The sequence below is a fragment of the Mastomys coucha genome, unplaced genomic scaffold (assembly GCF_008632895.1).
Source record: "Mastomys coucha isolate ucsf_1 unplaced genomic scaffold, UCSF_Mcou_1 pScaffold2, whole genome shotgun sequence".
NCBI lineage: Eukaryota > Metazoa > Chordata > Mammalia > Rodentia > Muridae > Mastomys > Mastomys coucha.
The window spans coordinates 12,900,456-12,921,686 of record NW_022196902.1 but is presented as its reverse complement, the minus strand read 5'-3'; the positions used below and the strand labels follow the sequence as shown (position 1 = coordinate 12,921,686).

At 38.9% G+C, this 21,231-nt stretch overlaps 1 protein-coding gene across 3 annotated transcripts in view; it reads left to right on the top strand.

The window, feature by feature from the left end:
* Positions 1–21,231, top strand: part of Pde7b (phosphodiesterase 7B) — a 353,839-nt gene that overhangs the window by 99,876 nt on the left and 232,732 nt on the right. For 2 of the 3 annotated variants that reach the window (XM_031380552.1, XM_031380551.1), the window contains one exon: positions 913–973. In XM_031380552.1, the coding sequence (XP_031236412.1) occupies positions 967–973 (7 nt within the window). In that variant the 5' untranslated portion in view covers positions 913–966. Of the gene's footprint in view, positions 1–912; positions 974–9,612; positions 9,652–21,231 lie in introns of all 3 variants that reach the window. The other variant, XM_031380550.1, reaches the window with a different exon arrangement.

Here is a 21,231-nt window from a genome sequence, read left to right as displayed (position 1 = left end):
TGCCCAGGAGTGGTATAGCTGGGTCCTCCGGTAGAACTATGTCCAATTTCCGGAGGAACCGCCAAGCTAAATCAGTGAGTTTTTAAAAGCCCTTTATCTCAGTATTCACAATGTATTCACGATTATTGGAATAGTTCGCTTTATCTTAATATAATTTATTTATTCCCAAACATTGGTATAGTTCAGTATATTTTCTGGGTTTATTGATCATTCAGATTTCCCCTCTGTGAATTACTTGCTGTGCCTTTTAGCCATTTTCTATCAGATTGTTTGTTTGCAGTGGTTTTGGCAGTTCATTTATAAACACAAATACTAACCTTGTTAGCCAGTCATACTCATTATACAGCAATGGCCTGTTGTTAAATAACAGATTGGATTGCTAAGTTTTGCCTTGCATGAACATTTTGAAATTCAAATTAAAACAAGAAAGTTGGTATTCCCCGAGTCTATGAGCTCAAAAAGCTCTGCACTGCTTTTCATTTCCTTATTTATCCCTTCCCCGATCTGAGTTCAGCATTGGCCACTCAGCTTTGATAATATCTATATCTGTGTGTAGAATGAGTCACTCAGAATATTATCAATGCTAAATAAGGACCAGCTCTGAGAATAACTGGCCTTGGGTTATTGGGCCTGGTAACTGAAGGTTTCACTGAGATGGAAACTGTCAGAAATGAGGTTTAGCCCAAGCCATGTTGGCAGGGATACCAGCAGCCTAGAATAGCCAACCCTAAGCTGACCTCTCAAAGACTTTTCTCCAGGAAAATCTGTCTTTATGACAGAAGTCCCTAGGCCCAGCTAACTAAAGAAAACAAGAATAGTACAATATCACAACGATGTCAGCTAAGTGGATATATTGACTTGAGAGTTCTCATTTGCAATCTTGAAGTAACTAAAGCTGTCTTTCTGTTACAGAGGTGTGGTGAAGTCTTGTTTGAGAATCCTGAACAGAATGTCAAATGTGTTTGCATGCTAGGTAAGAAGGCCTCTTGATTCAAATGTATTATGAACGTTTCTGTCCTATGGAGTCGCTATTGTCTTGGTATCTTACTGACTGCCTCTTGTTCCATTATAAAGAGGCTTCTTGGTATGCTTGTGAGTTTATAAACCACTCTAACATTTTTGTGGTGCACTACATGATAAGAAATGATTTTATTTTAGTAATTATAAATTTGGACCCACTCTTTTAAATCTCAGTGGCTCTTGGGTCATCAGGATAAAATGCAATTGAGTGCTTTGTATAAAAAATAAATCTATGATCTAAATGCAAGAAGAATCCCATTGTTATCTCTAAGCCTGAGATTGTAAGATAAATAATAAAACTATTAGGTATTACAATAGCACAAAACCACAAAGCACCCTCATTTACAAGAGCTGGGAGGAGTGAACTAATCTGAAGTCAACACAGTTACCTATGATGCATCCTCAATAACATAGTCAATAATCATTTTCTCTGTGAGAGAATATCGCATTGATGCCTTTTGCAGACTCAATAATAGATGCTATCCTGTTAAGAAATTCAGTCAGTAGTGTTTTACTCACTATAGATTAAAAACTAATACAGTGAGTATAAGTGATGTACTTAATCACTAAGTCAGGAATGGTCCAAACTACTACAGTAAGGTAAGGTTCTGACCTATAGACACTTAAGGTGACTGCAAGCCACTAAAACATGCCCGTGAGTTTTACATTATTTGTAATGTAAAATTTACAGCAGCAAGGGCAACTAATCTCACTAATTTTATTTGCATAAAAGTCACACTTGTCCATTCCAACCTTAAGCTATTCATGTTAGCATCATTCCTTCCCTCTTATTCCTCTAGGCAGATTGCTTTTAAAATGACCTTAAAGCAGATGCAGCAAGGAAAACAGAGACATTAGAATACCTCAGTCAGTTATAACTCATGATAATAACCAAATAAATAAGCAAAGGCTACTCATGACTCAAAAAAAAAAACATGAAACAGATACCACATTTGTCTAGCCTTCTAACCTTCCTTGTTTTCTGTGCTGTTATTTAATACAGGACTTCTATGTTAATGTTCTCATATGTTTTGAATTAAGATGGTAGCTTATAAGACTACTGGAAATAGGACATTTTAGTAGAAGCATATGAGCAATGATTACCTCTGCATAATAATTTCAATTATCCAATATTAGTTTTTAAACATTATAAGTGCCTCAAAAGCACTAATATCTCAAGATAATAGTTATAAATTATAGATAAAAGAGAGACAATATATGGATGGGTAGAGATAGATAATAGATAGATAGATAGATAGATAGATAGATAGATAGATAGATAGATAGATAGATAGATAGATAGAAAGACAGATAGAGGAACAGAAAAAAATATTTCTCCAGCTATGTGTGCCAACATTGGATTTGAGAAAGTGTCTAATGACCATGTTTGATCTGTGTATCCTTTAGTTCACTCAATTTCCACACAAACAAAATTACAGCTGAACTATTGTTACAGTCCTTTCACAAATAAGGAAATGGAAGCAAAGGCCTTCAGACCACTTATCAATTTAGTACCATGAAAGTTTACATTGCTTATGCCCATCTGATCCAGTAACTTGAATAAGTGTTTAACTCATGATGCTTTCAAATACATGGACATCTTCAATTCTGAATGAATTTCCCTGTGTTCTGCTTCTTTTATAAATGGTTGACTAATTACTAGCCAAGAGAAAGATAACGAAGGACTGTCTAGTACTGCTCACATATGGGACCTCACTTAAGGGAAGATTAATCACCTTCCTACCTCTTCTGGTTATATATTGTGTTTTATGTGGCTGCCATAGGCATTTGTGACAATCAAACATCTACTTGATTTAGAATATATTAATATAAATCCTTTGTGTTTTTCTCAATACTGTCATAACTAGTGCAGTACTGAGCACCTCAGGTAACAAGTAAACCCTACCCTGAGCATCTTACATAGCTAGGTCATTGTAAGTCAACTGAGAGATGTCTGCTCTTTCAAATTACAGACATCTTTGGCAAGATCAGTGTGATAGTCACTAGCCTTGTAGATTCCATTAGCTTGTTTTGATTATACAGAATTAAACAGTACAAAGAAAAAGTGAGAATGAAAGTTTTGACTGAAGACACAGAAGAAGAACATGTACATGTTACTCGGTTGAGAATACATAGGAAGAACATTCTGTGTTACCTGCAAATGCTATTGACTTACACAACCTAGAATGCACAGTGATGTGTAGCAGAGGTCATGCTAGCTACTCAGAGTTTCTCACACAGTAGAAATGTCTATGCCCTTAAGGACCTTACACTGAAAAGGATTTAGACTTTTTTTCCTATTTATCCTTTAAGGGAATTGATGCAAGCCTTGAATCAAATGTTGATAAAGTCCTTTGCAATCACAGATAAAAGAATATCAAAATAAAGCTTTCCTGGTATCAATATAAATGGATCAATCCACTATTGGCCTGCAACTCCGTGGTATGAGCTGATGCAAAAAACAGTTTGAAGGGTTCATTTCCTTAAACAAGAGAAGTTCACATTACTATGGTTATTATATGTCACTACAACTGAGATCATTTTTGTATTTTGTTAAGAAGGAATGTCTGTGAACACTGCCCAGAGGGTATCTCCTTCACCTTTGTGGGGCATTAGTGGTTATGTCCTCCTTTAGGAGGGGCCTGTGAAGGTGTATGTCCTGCTGCCTGGAACACTTCTTGAGAAAGCCTATTAGCTCTGACAGCAAAGGATAAGGTGTCTGGTATTTTAAGGGACTGTTAAGTTTCATAATTTTTTCAGGTGATTTTTTTTGTAACACTACTTCAAGTTAATCATAATTTCCAACTAAGAAAACAAAATACACACAGCTTATATTTCCAAAACCTTGAGTTTGTATGCCACCCCAGTATTGATATCTCATGGGAGCCAACCTACGACATTTTTATATTCTCAAGCTCCTGGACCTCTTCTTCCTCAGTTTCTCCTCTCTCCCTGCTCCCCACTTAAGTTTTGGGTGTCCCTGCATAGATTCTGGCTGTGGTCTAGTTTAAACAGGCTTGATAAAGAATGTTCACGAGGTTCATCAGCCAGGGGCAGGTTTTCAGGCCTGTCTTCTTCCTCACCAGTGACTACTCAGATCACTATAGATAGGGTGAAGGTGATTTTTGTATGTTGAATTGTCAACTTCATGACTTCTATGGAACAAGCCACCATCTCAGGAAACTGTGCTGCTGGCTCATTACCTTAAATGACACATAAATGTCACAGTCACCTTGAGTGACTCCAAAGCACTAAACCCACTACAGTTTTAAGTGGGAACTAATTACCATCCTGTATGGGTTTTGCAGAGACTCATTTCTGGTTTCAGGAGAACAGTTGAGGTAGGGTTGGAAGGTAAGTCATGTGCTGCAAAGCCACTCGTGCCGAGTACTAGGTGCTAATTCCTTAAACTTGGACACGGTGGCCAACTGTGGCCACAAGTCAGCGACGGAACTGTAGGAAATGGCTCCCTTCTCTGCTTCACACTTGGGTCAGTGACTTCCAAGCTTCCTCCACTGCCAACCCCATATCTACACTTGAATGCTCATGTGTGGATCTCTCTTCAATTCCAATTAGTTTTAGAACTTATATAATTATATCAGAAGATAAACTGTTGGTCAAAGAGAATAGAGAATATTTAAAGAATAATTGTTGTTGATTCAGTTCTTAGTTTATATGTTAGCCATACTCTGTAAAGCTATAAACTTTTCTTATAAAAAAAACAAACAAACATCACATGTGGTTCATTTTTCTATTCCCATTTCTCTTACTTTTAGAGTAGGATTCAATAAAAATAAATTTATACTTTATTAAAATTAATTATAAATAAATTAAAAATTAAAAATATATATTAAAATTAAAAATAAATTTATAATTTATCATAAATTTGTAACTTATGATAGTTTGGCTCATTCTCCCTGTTTTAATCAAGGTTTTTTCTACTTTGTAATAGTTTGTGACTTTGCTACTGTTTCATACTTGATTTCATTTATACTCTTAAGTGGTGTGGCCATTTGAATGTTCTGGAAGAACTTGATTACCTGTCTGGCTCACATGAGATGTTTGCATTAGGCGTTTGAAATTTGCAATATAAACGTTGAGCTGGATTGGTAATTTTCAGAGTAATAGGATATACTGAAGTCAATATTGTATTCACACTCAACACAAACACTGACAGTCTGTGTTCCAGTCTCAGCCCTGAAACGCCAACTGTGCACTCTCTCCTCATACAAGCTGCTTCATCTCCTCAGGCTTCTGCTTACCAGGCAGAAATACAAACACCTCTCCCTTCTAGATGTAGGGTTTTCTTCCATGATGGAATGAGATAGTTTATGAGGCAATGCCTATTATGGGGCCAACCCTAAATATCAGTGACCTAGCAATAAGTTGATAAATAATAAGCAGTGACTTTTTAAAATTGATGATAAAATCAATTATTGATTGAATGGTGCTTAAGGAAGGAGTAAAAATCTGAAACATTAAACAGATATGAAAAAAACTTTTTAAATATTAGTGTGTTATTTGAAACTGCGTAGTGCCTTCAGGACAGAGCAAAGCTTTCATATAAGCTCATGAACTAGATTTCCTTAGGCACTTTCCATGTGCATGGCGCTGTGTGAGACATTCGTGACCAGAGACCAATGGGAGCAGCCTGTTCCTTCAAAAGGCTCCCAATCCAATGAAATTCAACTCTTGAAACCCAAATGTGATCCACAAATGTAACAGAAACAAGTGATTTTTTTTAAGGCAAAAAACTGTTGATACTTTAATGAAGAGTGCCTGTAGAGTTGGGATGGGAGGGACATGGTTTAGTTGTGAATGCCAACCAGTGGCAGAACCAGGGTGATGTAAAAGGCCGCACCCAAAAGCCACGATACAAGGAAATGGATGGGAAGGACATATTCAGGCCACCAACAGAGTAAAGGGGTACAGTGTTAAGGAACGAAACCGTAACAGACTACTGGCATCCTCTCTAAAAGCGACAGGGGTCTTAGATGGCCAACAGCTCTGGCCATCTGATTGTGCAGTTCAAGGGAAGTTTTCATGTAGCTATAAAGGATCATGAAATACTCTATAAACTTTTTCTGCTACCTAGTATTAAGCAAAGCTATAGGCCAGTTACTTGTAAAATGAGCCCTATTGATTTTTATGTGTGTTCTGTGTACTACATGTATGTAGTGTCTACAGAGGCCAGGAGAGGGCATTAGATGTGTGAGAATTGAAGTTATTCATGATTGTGAGCCACCATGTGGGTGCGGGGGACCACACTCAGGTCCTCTGCAAGAGCAGTCAGTACTTGTAACTTCTGAACAATGTTTCCAACCCTGGTTTCTTCTTTTTTAATACAGTATCTTAGGATGTAGCTCTGATTGCTCTGGGGCTTATTACATAGCCCAGGCTAGCCTCAAACTCTCAGTGGTTCTCTGGCCCCTGGTTTCTGAGATTAGCAAAGTGAGCCACATTTGCAAGCCATTTCTGATGGAATTTTTTTAAATGAATAATGAACAGCTTTGGCATATTTTGAAAATTAAACCACCTCAAGTTGTCCAAGCAAGTAGACATTTCCATGTGCATGTTTGCTCTTTAGAGATAAGTACTAATAGACATAATAGTCAGAAATGTTTATAAATCATCTTTATTGGTTAGTAAAGAAAAGCTGTGGTAAGAACTATTTTATGTTTACCTGACATTAAAAATTAAGGTCTACACTTAAAGGGGAAAACTCAGGGGTTGAATTTTGACTTATCAAGACTAAAATGCCCCACTGGTTTGACTTCTAACTAACGCATATAAAGTGTATGCTCCGTATCACTCGTATACCTCCATTTTCTCTTTCTATATGCTTGTTTAAGTAATGAAGCCTCTGGACAACATTTTCCAATTGCAACAGAATACAAAATGGAGCCTGGACGTGCCCAGGAAAGAGCAGCGAAGGGCAGTCCCCACCTCTCCCCAGGACCCTGTTTTGTCTTAGCATGCCGCTTGCACCAAATGGCATGCTATATATTTGTCCACAAAGTCTATGCTGTCCCTCAGCCTCACCCCGCAGCACATTATACACAGAACATACACATTACAGAAACAGGAACTCAGTTTTCATTCCCTGCTGAGCATGTAGCACCTGGAAGATCTCACTGTCCATTTCCTAATAGGAAGCCATCATTGGCTGAGCAGATGCATGCTAGCCATTTGTGGAAGCTGCACCGTCACTTGCGAGCATCATTCAAATGTGCCAGAGCCAGGTTGTTAAACACCATAAACAAACAAACAAACAAACAAAAAACCAAAACAAAAAGCTCTGCTGCTAGGATCAAACATGGCTAATACCCAGGTCAGATCCCCTGGGAAAAAAAGAGCTGTTGTGAGAGGGTGTGCCTGACTCGCCACTGTGCACCATGAGAACTGACACAATGATGAGCAAGGCAGGATCCTGCTGCCGTGCGGGTTGTTTTTGAGCACGGCAGAACACCGTGTTGAGGAAGGAGGAGGCCCACTATTTCATCTTCTCTATGTTCATAAAAATATGCAAAAGAATCATTTCACCCTGAGGCTTGAGCTCTAAATCTTCTTCCACGAGCCCACTGCTTCTTCAAAACTCGTACTCGAAAGTCGGTATTGCTTTGCGTGAGGATGTGAGTCTCCCAGCTTCACAGTCACTTTCCATGGGATGTTGCTGCTTATGAGCCAAGGCAGCAAGATGTCATGCTTTTCAATGCAGCTGGGAGCCAGGGCTCTAATGAGATCTGCAATATGACAACTCGAGAAAAGACCAATCTGCATAAGCTGGAGTTGTCAAACCCAGAAATGATAGAAGTCTTATCATCTGTGTTGGCTATGTTTTCTCCCTGAAGGGAGAAAAAGTGGATTTTAGTGAATCTACTCCCCTAACATTCAAAGCTTCAGTTGAAAGAAGTGAAATAAGCAAACATTTATAGGTGTGTACTGCCTGCCAGCACAGGAATGCAAAGACGATGAAGCTCACCCTTTGAGAGACTCGTAGATAGCAACACAAGCATTGGCATCAGCCTGTTAAACCATAATAAAAGTGGGAAAGGGTGGAGCATGTCTGGAAAGTCCTGGGAAATAAAGAGTATCAAGGCAATAATCAGTTAGGAGCAAAAGAAAAGCAGGGGCAGCCTGGGGCAGCTGAGGTAGGAACCTCCTGGGGGGTGCTGATAGTTCTCAGCAGCAAAGCACAGGCAACTGCACAGGAAGACCGCTATGCCTGGCAGAATAAAATAAGGGGCAATAGCTGATTGGGTATGAGGAAGACAGGACAAATTACAAAGGACTGTAGGACAGGACCAAAAACGATCTATTTAAGGATGAGTAAGTAAAGGATCTACAAAAGGACAGACAGGCTTCAAACAGCTCATCTGCTCAGAGCCATATATGTCCAGGAGGAAGGAGTCTTCAACTAAGAAGACACCAGCTTAGGAAATGATGGCAATGATCAGGTGAGGAACGTTGAGTCCTACCTGAACCGAGACAGTTGTAACTGAAGACAAAAGATGCAAGATACGACAGTCTTTGAAGGACCGTGATAGGCTTTACAAAGGACTGAATATAGAAGATGCTACTAAGTAGACAAAGGTGATGTCTGCCTCCTGCCCTGGACAGCACCTGGAGGACATGATTTAAATTCTAGATGTGATTAATTTGAGGTACCCAGAAAATTCAGGTATGGGGGGGGGTGTCCTGGAGTTGGAAGGAAAGAACTCCATGTGCGTCAAGATAATGATATATTGGTAATGGACACCATTCAGGGCAGGGTAAGGATTGCCATGGAAGAAGCCTAGGAACATAGAAAACATGCCTGTAAGGATTGAGCAAGTCCGAGAGGAGTCTAGAGATACATAAACGGGTAGGAGACTCAGAACAAGACGACAGACAGGCAGGAGAATGGCACTGTAGCCATCTTAGCCAAGAGGAGAGGTGTCCACAGAAGACAATACAGAAGCATTGCAGAGATCAAGTGAGACCCAGACTAATGGGCCTGAGGGACTCGGGTGTCAGTGACAGCAACCAGCAGGCCCCTGCGCAAAGGGCAGCACAGAGCTAACTGGACAAGGAAACATTCTATGGAGACATGTTCTCCTGGGTGAGGGCAAGGAGAATAGAAGCTGAGATACTTCTATCCAATAGCTTTCAGCCTGACACTCTTGGGGAGTAGGGAGGGGAGGAGCAGAGGGGGCATAAACAAATAAACCTATTTACTTGAAATTAATATTATACAAAATGAAAGAGACCTTATGAGATATAAAAATGTGTTATAAAAATAAAACTATATATCCACTATATGTAAGCATATATATATATATATATATATTATATCTCTGTGTTCTTACAGCTTTAACCACATACATTATAAAAAAATATGAAAAAAGTTAAAGCATTGAAAAATATTGTTTCCATTCTATCAGTTGCCACACACAGAGAAACAGTTCTAAGAACCCGTTTGAAGTTAGCAATTGTGAACTTTCCTGAAAATTAAAACACATAGATCCAAACTTGAAGCACTTTCCACGCACACATTTCAGAGAAGTAAATACTCTCTGCTCATGAAGACCCTCCCTTCTCTTTTCCCCTTAGCTGCCTCGTCTCCTCCTCCTCCTCCAATGGCCGGCCAAGGTAACCTGCATGGGGATGCCTAGATTCTAACTCACACCTTCCTCCCCTTCATAACAACAAGACTGCATTTGCCCTCCATTCTCCACTGCGCCTGCACAGTCCCACCAAGTCCCATTCTTATCTACTGTTCTGACCCGCACACTTACCATTGTCCTACAACTCCAAAGAAGCACACAATAACCCGTGAAGACACAAGAATTCCCTAAGATTATATACTCACTCATAAACTTCTTCCGCCATTCAGTGGTGCCTCGTATGGCTTTCGTATGGCCTGTCTTGGCCTATGAATTTGTCTCTACAAACTCTGCCCAGGCGGTATGCAGACACTCGCCCTCTCAGAGTGAATGTTCTTTCTGGAACATTGGCTCCTCCTTGGGCAACTCCGGCTCTGACTCTTCCCCGCCAGCCTCGGTGGATATGCCCCCGCGTACGTTGTGCTCCCAGGAGAATGTTTCCTACAAGCTTTGCACACATGCAGCTGTGTTTTATGGTACTCCACATACGGTATCCTTTTCAGTCTTGACCCCAAAACAATACTAGAGCCTTTTGCTGAAGGGAGGGCATTTTTATAAATGTATTTTACTGCAAACTTTTATCAATTAAATGGACAAATATTCACAGAGTACCTTATGAGGTCTCATGCTGTCTATATCTAACCAACTGCTTCATAGCTATAAATATACAACTTTTTAAAAAGTTTGAGATTACAAACATTGATAATGCATAGACATTTTCGGAAAGAAATGAAATTATCCCCATTATTTAAAAAACACGTACTTGTCCCTGTTATACAAATTGATGCCTTTGTCTTATTTAAATGTCAGAACATTATATAAATGTTTCTGAAAATGTTATATTCCTTATAAAAATATCTAAACATTTCTTGACAGATTCATAATTCTAAAACATAAATTATTAACTTAACAAAGAGGTAACTAATGAATGCATTCACAAAGAAGTTTTTATAAACCCAAAACTTTCACAACTGACACATTAATCAACATTTTCAACATTTGTGAGTCTAGCATGAACACTACAAAAATTACTAATTGCTTCTCACAAAAAGGTGATGAAGGAAAATCTCAAAATGATGATAACGCATTGATTTTGTTGTCTGGGCCAACTTTAAGGTGGAAAACTACATATGGGTTTGATCCATTTGATTTTTGGTCAACATCTTTAAAATGTTTGTGACTTGTAATCTAACAAAATACTCAGTGTTATCAAATCTAACAAACTATTATTTTGTCTTTACTTTGGTTCTGGATTCCAGGAGCTCTAGTTCTGTGTGACACAAAGAAAATTGGCAATTTAATTCTGAAAGAGACACTCTATTCTGAAATACAGCTGTGTATTGTTTGTCAACGGGAGCACGGTCTGAGAAATACATAATTAGGTGATTCCATTATTATTCCAACATTGGGGAATGTAATTACACAAACCTACAGGTATAGTTTACTCCGTGCCCAAACTAAATAGTACAGCTCCTAGATTCTATGTCCCCTAGGCTACTACTGTCTAGAGTGCTGCAAGCATGTATGGATAGCAAGGAGAAATTCGTGTACCTGGACATCCCTAAACCGTGATAGATATAGTAAGAACACTAGACCATGAGGAAGAGCACTCAGCTTCATGTTATGGTCCCTTTGTCTTACATTCCCTCACTAATTGTGGAGAATGACTGTGAACCAATGTCAAAATGCTAATAGAGTATAGAATTCCAAGAGGTTGGTGAAGAACAATATCTCTATTGTTCCATGACATGCTACCAATCTATCAGTTCTTGGGACATGTCTACTAAATGCAGGAAAAGAGGTACCATGTCCTATTGCTTTCTACAAATCATACTGCAGTGTCAAAACTTGCATTGTGCAATCTTACTTTCTTTTTTTAAAAAACATCAAATACTTAGGGGGAAAATGGTATTCTATCCTTTTTAAGTAAGCATTGAATTCAAACATACAGTTTCTGTGTTTCTTAAGGGAAATTGCATCTTAGTCTTCAAATCCTGTGTTATTTATTGAGTAGAATTGTTTGGCATTAATTCTTCCAGGTGTTCTGTGAAAGGTACCTATTCTGCCTGTTTCCCTTTTTATATCAAGAAAAGCTTTCCTTTATGTATCTTGTTTACAAGATAGGTGACTCGTGGAAAGCCAAGATGACTCCGAGTGACAGAACATGAATGAGTATGATTATATTTTAGATGATTTCACATATATTTGGAACTGGTTATTACAGAAGCTTAAGCAAATCTCTGGATGTTTAAAAAGGGTTTCGTTTTTTATTAGCCTGTTCATTGTCCATGATAATGGAGTCTGGGGTAATAGTTCAACACTAGCATCCACTGTGTACTCATTGTTAGATCAGGGCATTAACCTTTTTTAAGGTTTATTTATCTAATTCTTATGTGTGTGTTTGCCTGCATGAGTTTGTGTGTACCGTGTGTGCACACGAACCCACAGAGGCCAGAAGAGGGTGTTGTGTCCACTAGAGATGGAGTCACATAGAGTGTTAAGTAACCTAGGCCCTCTGCAAGAGTAGTTAGCCCTCTAACGTCTGAGTCATCTCTCCAGCCTCGTTTCTCTCTCTCTTATCATTTCCTTATGTTTGGAACCTTCAAGCTCCTTTCTCCAGATCTTCATAAAACACATACTAGGTATTATAAACTGCCACCACAGAAATTTGTGCAAAATGTCAGAACTTACAGCTTCTGTGTGTTTTCCTTATATCCTGCTCTTCCCCAAATAGATGACAATTTTGCTCAGCTTATTCATCTCCCAGGCATCTAGAAGCTCAAGGAATAGAATTCAAGCTTGTGAATATAGAACATTGTAAATTTCTAGCCCATTATAATACATTGGTTTTTCTTTGTAGTGGTTGAACTGTTGAAAATGGAGAAGTCTCTGATCTGGGAGAGAAAAAAAAAAACATAAAATGAGGCTGTACATGTTAATCTTGTTTTCCACTACAAAAGCTTCTCAGAATATTAGTCCCAAATGTTATATTCTTTAAGAGAGAAAATTTAAGTCAGGTATGGTGTGATGCATACCTTTTCATACAGGCGCTCTAGAGGCAAAATTAGAGGGTTGTAGATCTCTGTGAGTTCCAGGCCAACCTGTTCTACAGGCAGCAAGTTCTAGGCCATCCAAGATTGCATAGTGAAATCTTGTTTGAGGAGTGAAAGAAAGGAGAGGGAGGGGGAGGAGAAAGGCCTTTTAATAATAAATATTAACTAATGATGTTTATGTATCCAAGTTTATATTTATTAATAACTTCATGCCATGCAACAGCTGATGTTACAGTTTAGGTATATACTGGCACTTTTGATTGTCCTGATATTATTTTTCAGTGATCTATTTTCACTTATAATGCTTTTTCCTTTTAATTTAAATGTGGCTTAACTCTGAAAAATGGGTAATTTTTTTAAAGCTATAAAGAAACAAAGTCTTACAAAGTTAGCTCATCTTTAAGAAACTGCGCAGGTTGATTTTTTTTAATTTATTTTATTTACATGAGTACACTGTAGTTATCTTCAGACATACCAGAAGAGGGCATTGGATCCCATTATAGATGGCTGTGAGCCACCAGGTGGTTGCTGGGAATTGAACTCAGGACCTCTGGAAGAGCAATCAGTGCTCTTAACCGCTGAGCCATCTCTCCAGCCCAGGTTGATTTTTTTTTTTAATTTCTTCTGGATATTAACTCCCAAAGAGTCTGCTCTGGCACACTTAACTTTACTACCACTTCTTAATTTGCAATTTACACAAGCCGAACTAAGGAATATATCCTTACACTCACCGTTGTCTGTAATATTTATCCCTGCTGCTGCTGTCATATATAACTATTTTCATTCTAATTAACTTTACTAAGCATTCCTCTATAGAAAAAGGTCACTGCTCACTGCTATGTTTCTCCCTGCATATGCATGCATGTATATGTTTATGTCTACTTCTTCATTAATTTTACTCTTGACAAATATTTAGCTATGGTTTTGGACTGCTACAAAAAATACTACTATAAAGGTTTTTAAACATTTTTAAAAATCTTCCATGTGCCTGTATATGTGTGTGATGTGTATGTATGACATCTATGTGAGTGTCGGCACACATGTGGTTGTCAGAGGTCACACTTGGGTATGGGGTCTCATCTTTCCCCTTGTGTGAGACAAACTCTTTCTTGTCACTGGGTATACCAAGCTAGCTGGTCTGTGAACTCCCAGGGATTCTTCTGTCTCCATTTTCCATCTCAGGTCTCAGATGTATGCTATATGCTCAGCTTTTATAAAAGTTCTGGGAGTTTGAACTCAGGTTCTTATACTTATGTGGCAAGCCATTTCTCCAGCCCATACACGCTTGTGTGTGTGTGTGTGTGTGTGTGCGCGTGTGTGTGTATACATGTGTATGTGTGTATATGTGCATGTATGTATGTGTGTATATGTGCATGTGTGTATGTGTGTATGTGTGTGTATGTGTGTGTATGTGTGTGTATGTGCATGTGTGTGTACACGTGTGTATGTGTGTATGTTTATGTGTGTATATGTGTGTGTATGTGCATGTGTGTATGTGTGTATATGTGCATGTGTGTATGTGTGTGTGAGTGTGTGTGTACATGTGTGTGTATATGTGTGTATGTGTGTGTGATGTGTATGTGTGTATGTGTGTATATGTGCATGTGTGTATGTGTGTGTGAGTGTGTGTGTACATGTGTGTGTGTATATGTGTGTATGTGTGTGTGATGTGTATGTGTATGTGCATGTGTGTGTATGTGTGTGTGATGTGTATGTGTATGTGCATGTGTGTGTATGTGTGTATATGTGTGTGTGATGTGTATGTGTGTGTGTATATGTGTGCATGTGTGTGTATGTGTGTATGTGTATGTGTGTATATGTGTGTGTGTGTAGGTGTGTGTGTATGTGTATGTGTGTGTGTGAACAAATTGCCTACTTTCTGGAATATGTATTCAGAACTACAGCTGTTGACTCATAGCGAGGGTATATGTTCTGTTTAACTGAACTCTGCAAGTATTTCCTAAAGTGGCTACACCAGTCTGCACCCCGACCAGCTGTGTAGAAAGCTCCATAAATAATTCAAGACTTGGCAATTATCCTAGAGTAAGAGTTAGAATGTACAATTCATCATTCAAATCAGTATGAACATTTTATGTAAATGGACTCTAATGAGGATTATGCTTCTCATTTATGTAAACAAATCATCCGGTTGATGATGGTACTAGGGCAGGTATGTTTTATTTGCTTATAATCAATGAACATTAAAGAGTTGGTGGAGTTTATTGCCCAAATGAAATTAATCATCTCTTTTTGTTGAATGCTTAGAAATAAGTGTCCCATAAATGGTCATAGTAAGTGTTCACTCACTCAGGTAGAACTGTAAACAAAACCCTAGTTTCTAAGTAAAAATTCTTTTCTGCTAAGCTAATCAGTTTGTTTTTATTTACTACAAACTACATAATTAAATTTTTACATATTTGAAATCATAATATGAAAAATAAAGTTAAAAAATGGGAATAGACATAGCAATAGATGATGTTCTAGGGCAGAGAAATACCCTGTAGGTTGCTATAATGATGGATATATGTCACTCCACATTTGTCTAAACCCAGAAGACCTACAGACACATCAGACACCAAGAGTGGAGCCTGATGCAGACCATAACCTCCAGTAATGTTAATATGTCAATGTAGGTTCATCAGCTGTGACAAATATGCTAACTCTCATGAGGGACTGGCAACAAGAGACATGTGTGGGGGTGGGATGGGTGTCTTAAGAGAAACTTGACTTTCTTCCTAATATTTCACTAAGAAAAATCAAAGACTGTTTTAAAGAGTTTAGAATAAAAATTCAGCTGTCTAGTTCTGAAACATCAGTAGTCTAGTACCTTACTATGACATTACGTGTGTCAGTATCTCTAGATGAAACCTTTATATATTGTTGTGACCTTTACATATACTTACCTGGGAACTGAGGTGATGAAGTGTATACTCTTGATTTGTTTATCATTTTCTCTTAGTATTCACATAGACTGGTGGGGACAAGATGTCTGCTACTAGACAATATGCACAGTGAATTAAAGGAGAAAATTATGATTTTTCCAATGCAAAATAATTTCAAGGAATGTCTTTGGCTTCCCGGGTAGTGAAATCAGGTACAGTTGCTATCTTTGTTTATCATTGCTTCAATCACTTCATAATTTCCAAATGTTCAATGAGGAAAGTTTATTTTATAATGAGAAATTTTCTGTTACTTCTCTGATCTCTAAAGGTACAAAGATAGTTTCACATGGTCTGTTTGCATCACTAAAAATATTTGACAGGTATCAAATCTCCAGTAAAACCCATATCTGTATCAATTCTCCTGAGGGGACATATGTGGCTTGGGGTAGCCACATTTTCAAAATGAATCTGAGTTGTTGTTATTCATTTCTGGCTCAATTGTTCCATCACACAAAACATATGATCTCACCCGTGTCTTGTGATATAATCCAGAGCGCCACTCACTGGGACCTGGTCATTTCATAACTGTCTCAAAGCAATATGAAGGCCAGGTAGCTCAGGTATACGGCTCCAGCGCAGATGGCAGCCTTGCCGAGGAAACACAGTGGTGGTCTCTGACACTGGGGTCAGGTAGAGACTCACAAATACAGTGCCACTCACTGTGGACCTGGGGAAGCTTTTTAGGTTCTCAAAGTTGTAATATATAATATAATACATGTTACAGGCATACACATGAGTGTACACATATACACACACAGCTGCTACTTGACTCAGGCTTCCCTTTAAGGTGTCATCAAGACATTTAAGATACACCAGGAAAGCCAAAGCCATCAAACTAAAACCAAATGCACATTTCCAAGTTTAAGATTTCTGTTTTGTTCTTAACAGGGATCCAGACAATTTTTTTGTCTGAGGGAAAAATGACATGTGTATAGTTGTTGTTGTGTGTGTGTATGTGTGTGTGTGTGTGTGTGTGTGTGGTTGTTGACCTGTGTGTGGTTGTTGACCTGTGTGTGGTTGTTGACTTGTGTGCGGTTGCTTGTCTGCTGTCAGTATTTAGAGGAAAATATTTAATGGGTTTACTTGTCCTAAGCTCTATCACAGAGACGCTGCTGACATAAAGCAATATATATATATATATATATATATATATATATATATATATATATATATATATAAACTGTCACTGGAACAGAATTTCCCAGGTGCCTGTGGTTGTACATATGAATGCATGGACAATTCTGAATGGTAGGAAATTTTCACTCTTTGATTAAACTGATTTGTTCTTCAGTCTACAGCTTCCGTACCTTAGGAATATTTTATAATTATAATGAAAGAAGAAATAGAGAAGTCCTGCTGGTAACCTTAAAAACAGAAAAGGATAATAGAGATAAATAAAAGAAGTGGGGAAAATCTGAGAGCTGAGACCTGTGAGCAGCTGTGGTCTGCTGAGTTCAGAAGAGCCCCGAAAGGTTGCTCAGGGACACGACCTCGTGTAGAACTTCGCTCTGAGAAAGACACAAACAAGTCTTTGTTCAGACCCTATCACCCTACTCATTGTTCACTTACAGAAAAATAAAATGTGTCGTGACCACTTCCAGTGAGCCACTCGTTTTTAAGTAAAAAGGTTTTTCCATGTCTATTTCTAAGGTAAATCAGAGCATTGGAAATGAGTCCAACGCTTTTCAAAAGCACTGTGTCTAACTCAGTTCGATTATCACTGTGAGCGGCAGTAATACGTTCAGACTTGTTTTGTATAATTACAAATTAAGAATAAACAGAGGGGATTTTTCCTTTTACATTTTTTCTTGGGATCAATGTTACTCTGCCCAGAGTGTAGATTCTGTAGCCGAGTGGGCCATCCTGACGAGGCTTGATGTGTCCAACAGTGATACAGGCCAGGATGCGTAACAAGGATGAAGCTTTTCATTTAGATTCCAACAGGAAATGGAGATGGGGTGGGTGGACATGAAGCAATCAAGGTAATCAAATTAGACTGTACTATTTAGGAGGTGGGATGGTCAATAGTCCATCTTATCTGTGAAAGATGCAGTCAAGACATCTTAAAAGATATCCATAAGTTAAAGTAATATGGACCTTATAAACACACTATGTGCTTTCCTGCACATGCTGTGACAAACTTAACTCATTCAGGAGACATTCTCAGAGACTAGCAACAGCTAATAATAAAATAAGGCAGTTTTGACAAGAAGCAGTAATAGAATTGCCAGTGTTGCTGCTTTGTGCTTCAGGGCCATTATTAAGTACAATTAGTGTCCTTTGGCCATAAGTACCATGACATATCCCCAGTCTGTCTGATAGATTCTAGGCCAATATCCGACACAGAAAGCAGGTCATGCTGTACCCAGAAAGCTTGATGGCAGTGTGAACTAGTCCTTCCTTTAGCTTGCCTTCAGTGAAAGGTAATTGAACAAACTGCAAGGACAATAATATCCATTTTGAAACTCCTAAGATTGTCCCCTGAAGGAGTTAGCTCTGCAGTCTGTGACCTGGGGAGGGTACAATGTCCTCTCCGTAAACAGGGGTAAGGAAGGAGCCGCTGCGGGCAGCACATACCCCTGCAGTTTGCTTCCTAGTGAATGTTTTATGGTGACTAACCAAAATTTCCCTCCTTAATATTTAATAATTCTTAGTTTTATATGACCCTGAATGATTTGGTTTATCTAATTTCCCTAAAAGAAAAACAAAAAAAAAAAAAAAAAAAAAAAAAAAAAACCCACCCCCACACAAAAACAAAACAAAAGAAAAGAAAACTCACAAAATCTTGACACTGTTATGGGGCTCTTGATAGAATGAAAACTGGGGCAAAGAGGCGAACCAGGTTATGGTAAAAATGACAAAGAAGAAAGGACTAAGTTCCCAGGCTGCGAGACCAGGAAGAGAGTAGGGCAGTGAGATCCCAAGAAGTACTCTTCTGAGTTCTTCAGGAACATAGCTACTGATGAAGAAAAGCCCTGTGTTTTAGCAACACTGACATTCGTAATGAAACTGATAACTAATCATCTTAATTTAAAATAACTTGGTTTGTGTGTGCATGTGTGTGCATGTGTGTGAGATGAATTTGTCTGTGTGTGTGGTGTGTGGTATGAGTGTATGGTGTGAGGTGTGTGTGGTGTGTATGTGTAGTGTCTGTGTGTGTGTGTGTGTGATGTCTGTGTATGTGTGCATGTGTGGTGTCTATGTATGTATTGTGGTGTATGGTATGTATATGTATATGTATGTGTGTTCCTGGTGTCTATGTGTGTGTTTGTGTGGTATCTGTATATGTGTGTGTGTGTGTATAGTGTCTGTGTGTTTGTGAGAGAGAATGTGTGTGTAGTGCCTGTATATGTGTGTATGTGTGGTGTAGTGATGGTTGGGGTGTCCATATGTGGGTGGTGTAGTGTGTGTGTGTGTGTGTGCATGTGTGTGTGTGTGTGTGTGTGTGTGTGTGTGTGTGTGTGTGTGTTTCTGAGAGAAGCTTTGAACAGTTTTGTCTCTATAAGAGGAACTACCCAGGCTCTGTGGCAGGTAATCACATTCAATCTTCCTTGGTTCGTTAGAGAGCAAAACGCCTCACAGATCTAAGATAAACTGATTCCTCAGACCTGACATGTTGCCACCATCTGGCTGGAGTTTACTGCCACAATCTTATAAGCTGTATTGAAGTTTAAAGTTTTTTCTTTGATATGAGGAACTTCAAGTCTAGAAGCTCTAACAGGGACCTGCCACACAACAAAAGAAATGAGTTCTTGAGCAAAAAGCAAAGCCCCTGCCTGGAACAAAGTCTCATGGTGCTCAGGCTCCTTTAGAGAGCTCGGCTGGTGTTGCTCCTCAGCTCACTCTCAGCCTCTTGTAATGCACTGTGCAATGACGAAGAACTGACCCCTAGCTGTTCCAGGGCTAAAAAAAATGAGGTAGATTGTGAAGAGGAAAATAACCCTGGTGAAGAGATTTTGAAGACAGTATCTAACTAAGTAAAATGCCCTGTTGTGGTCAGCAATGGTCTAGGAGTGTTTTTCTAGAAAACAAAACAAAACAAAACAATTGAGCCTGCAAGCAGGGAAAATGTTATCTTGCATGAAAAGTTCAAATACTTGTGAATTGAGGGAATATCTGCACATGAAGTAAACAAGATCTCCTGGATTTTATAACATTTACATTGTTCTGGGGACTATAAAAACCAGACAAATACAAGCTTGATATTAGTTCATTATAAAGACTACATAGAAAGACAGAAAAGGGGCAGAGGATGGTATGGGGAATGTGACTTTTGTAGAAAACAAAGGTCTGCACGAAGACTTTCCAGGTAGAAAGCACAAGGATGGAACTTTCCAAGGAGCTAGACATGCAAAGGGATTGCAGTAGGAACAGTAAGAGAGGGCTAGAGCCCCAGAGGGCGGGGTCGCAAAGAGTCCTCTAAGCCGCTCCTCCTCAAACTTTAGCATGCAGAAGGTGCCTAAGCGCTGGTTCTGGCTCACTACTGTTTGAAGCAGAGCCCGAGATTATGTAGCTCTAAAAGATCCTTGTGGTCTACACCACTACAGTTCCCCACAGTATATTTTGATTAGCAAGTCCCTGTGACTGTTGAAGTGCTAGGGTTCTATTCTAAGTGCAGTGTTTTTAAGAGAAAACAGCAGGGCTTATCTCTTAAAGTGACCCCACGTGCTCCGATGTGGAACACAGATTCCATGGGGGCACTGGGAAGGAACGGTGATATTAGTCTCGGCAGGAAATTAGTGGCTTGGCCTCAGGAGATGCTAGGAGGGTGGTGAGAAGCTTGGATTCGGGCAGCTTTTTGAAGGCATTGCTGATTAATTCTTGACATTGGATGAGGTGTAATAAACAGAAATAAAGAGAAAGCAATGAATTTTTTGGCCTAAGCAAATGAATAGAGAGTGGTGTCATTCATGAAGGGTACAAGGGACAGATGCCATGGTAACAGAGAAGTTGGGTGTTGTGGGTAGAATTGTGTCCCCTTGAGTCCTAACCCTAGTAACTCACAGTATGATCTTATTAGGAAATAATGTCTATCACAGGTAATCAAGTTAAAATTGGGAGTAGGCCCTGGACCAGTGTGTTGGTGTTGTTCAGGGAAAGGTGGACACATTGAAGCACACAATCTTCCCTCAGTTTATTCTTGGGGTGTTGGTTCCATGATCCAAGGGTGTTAAAACCCACAGATGCTCAAGCAGGTTATATAAAACAACGTAGGATTTGCACAACACTCTCCTTTCTACTTTACATAATTTCCTATTGTTTCTAATACATAATGCGATGTAAATATTATGAAAATAGTCTCTCTACATATTGTTTAGTTACAAATGACAAAAATAATTTAATACATGCTTGGTACAGATTTGTTTTTTCCTAATACGTTGATCTGAGCATATAGAAGAGCCCTGAGCAGTAATTGGGTTTCATCCTCCTTTTCGTAGAGCTTTTATATTCGTGTGTGTGTGTGTGTGTGTGTGTGTGTGTGTGTGTGTGTGTGTTCTGTCTTCACAAATACCAGATGCCATTACAGATGGTTGTGAGCCTTCATGTGGTTTCTAGGAATTGAACTCAGGA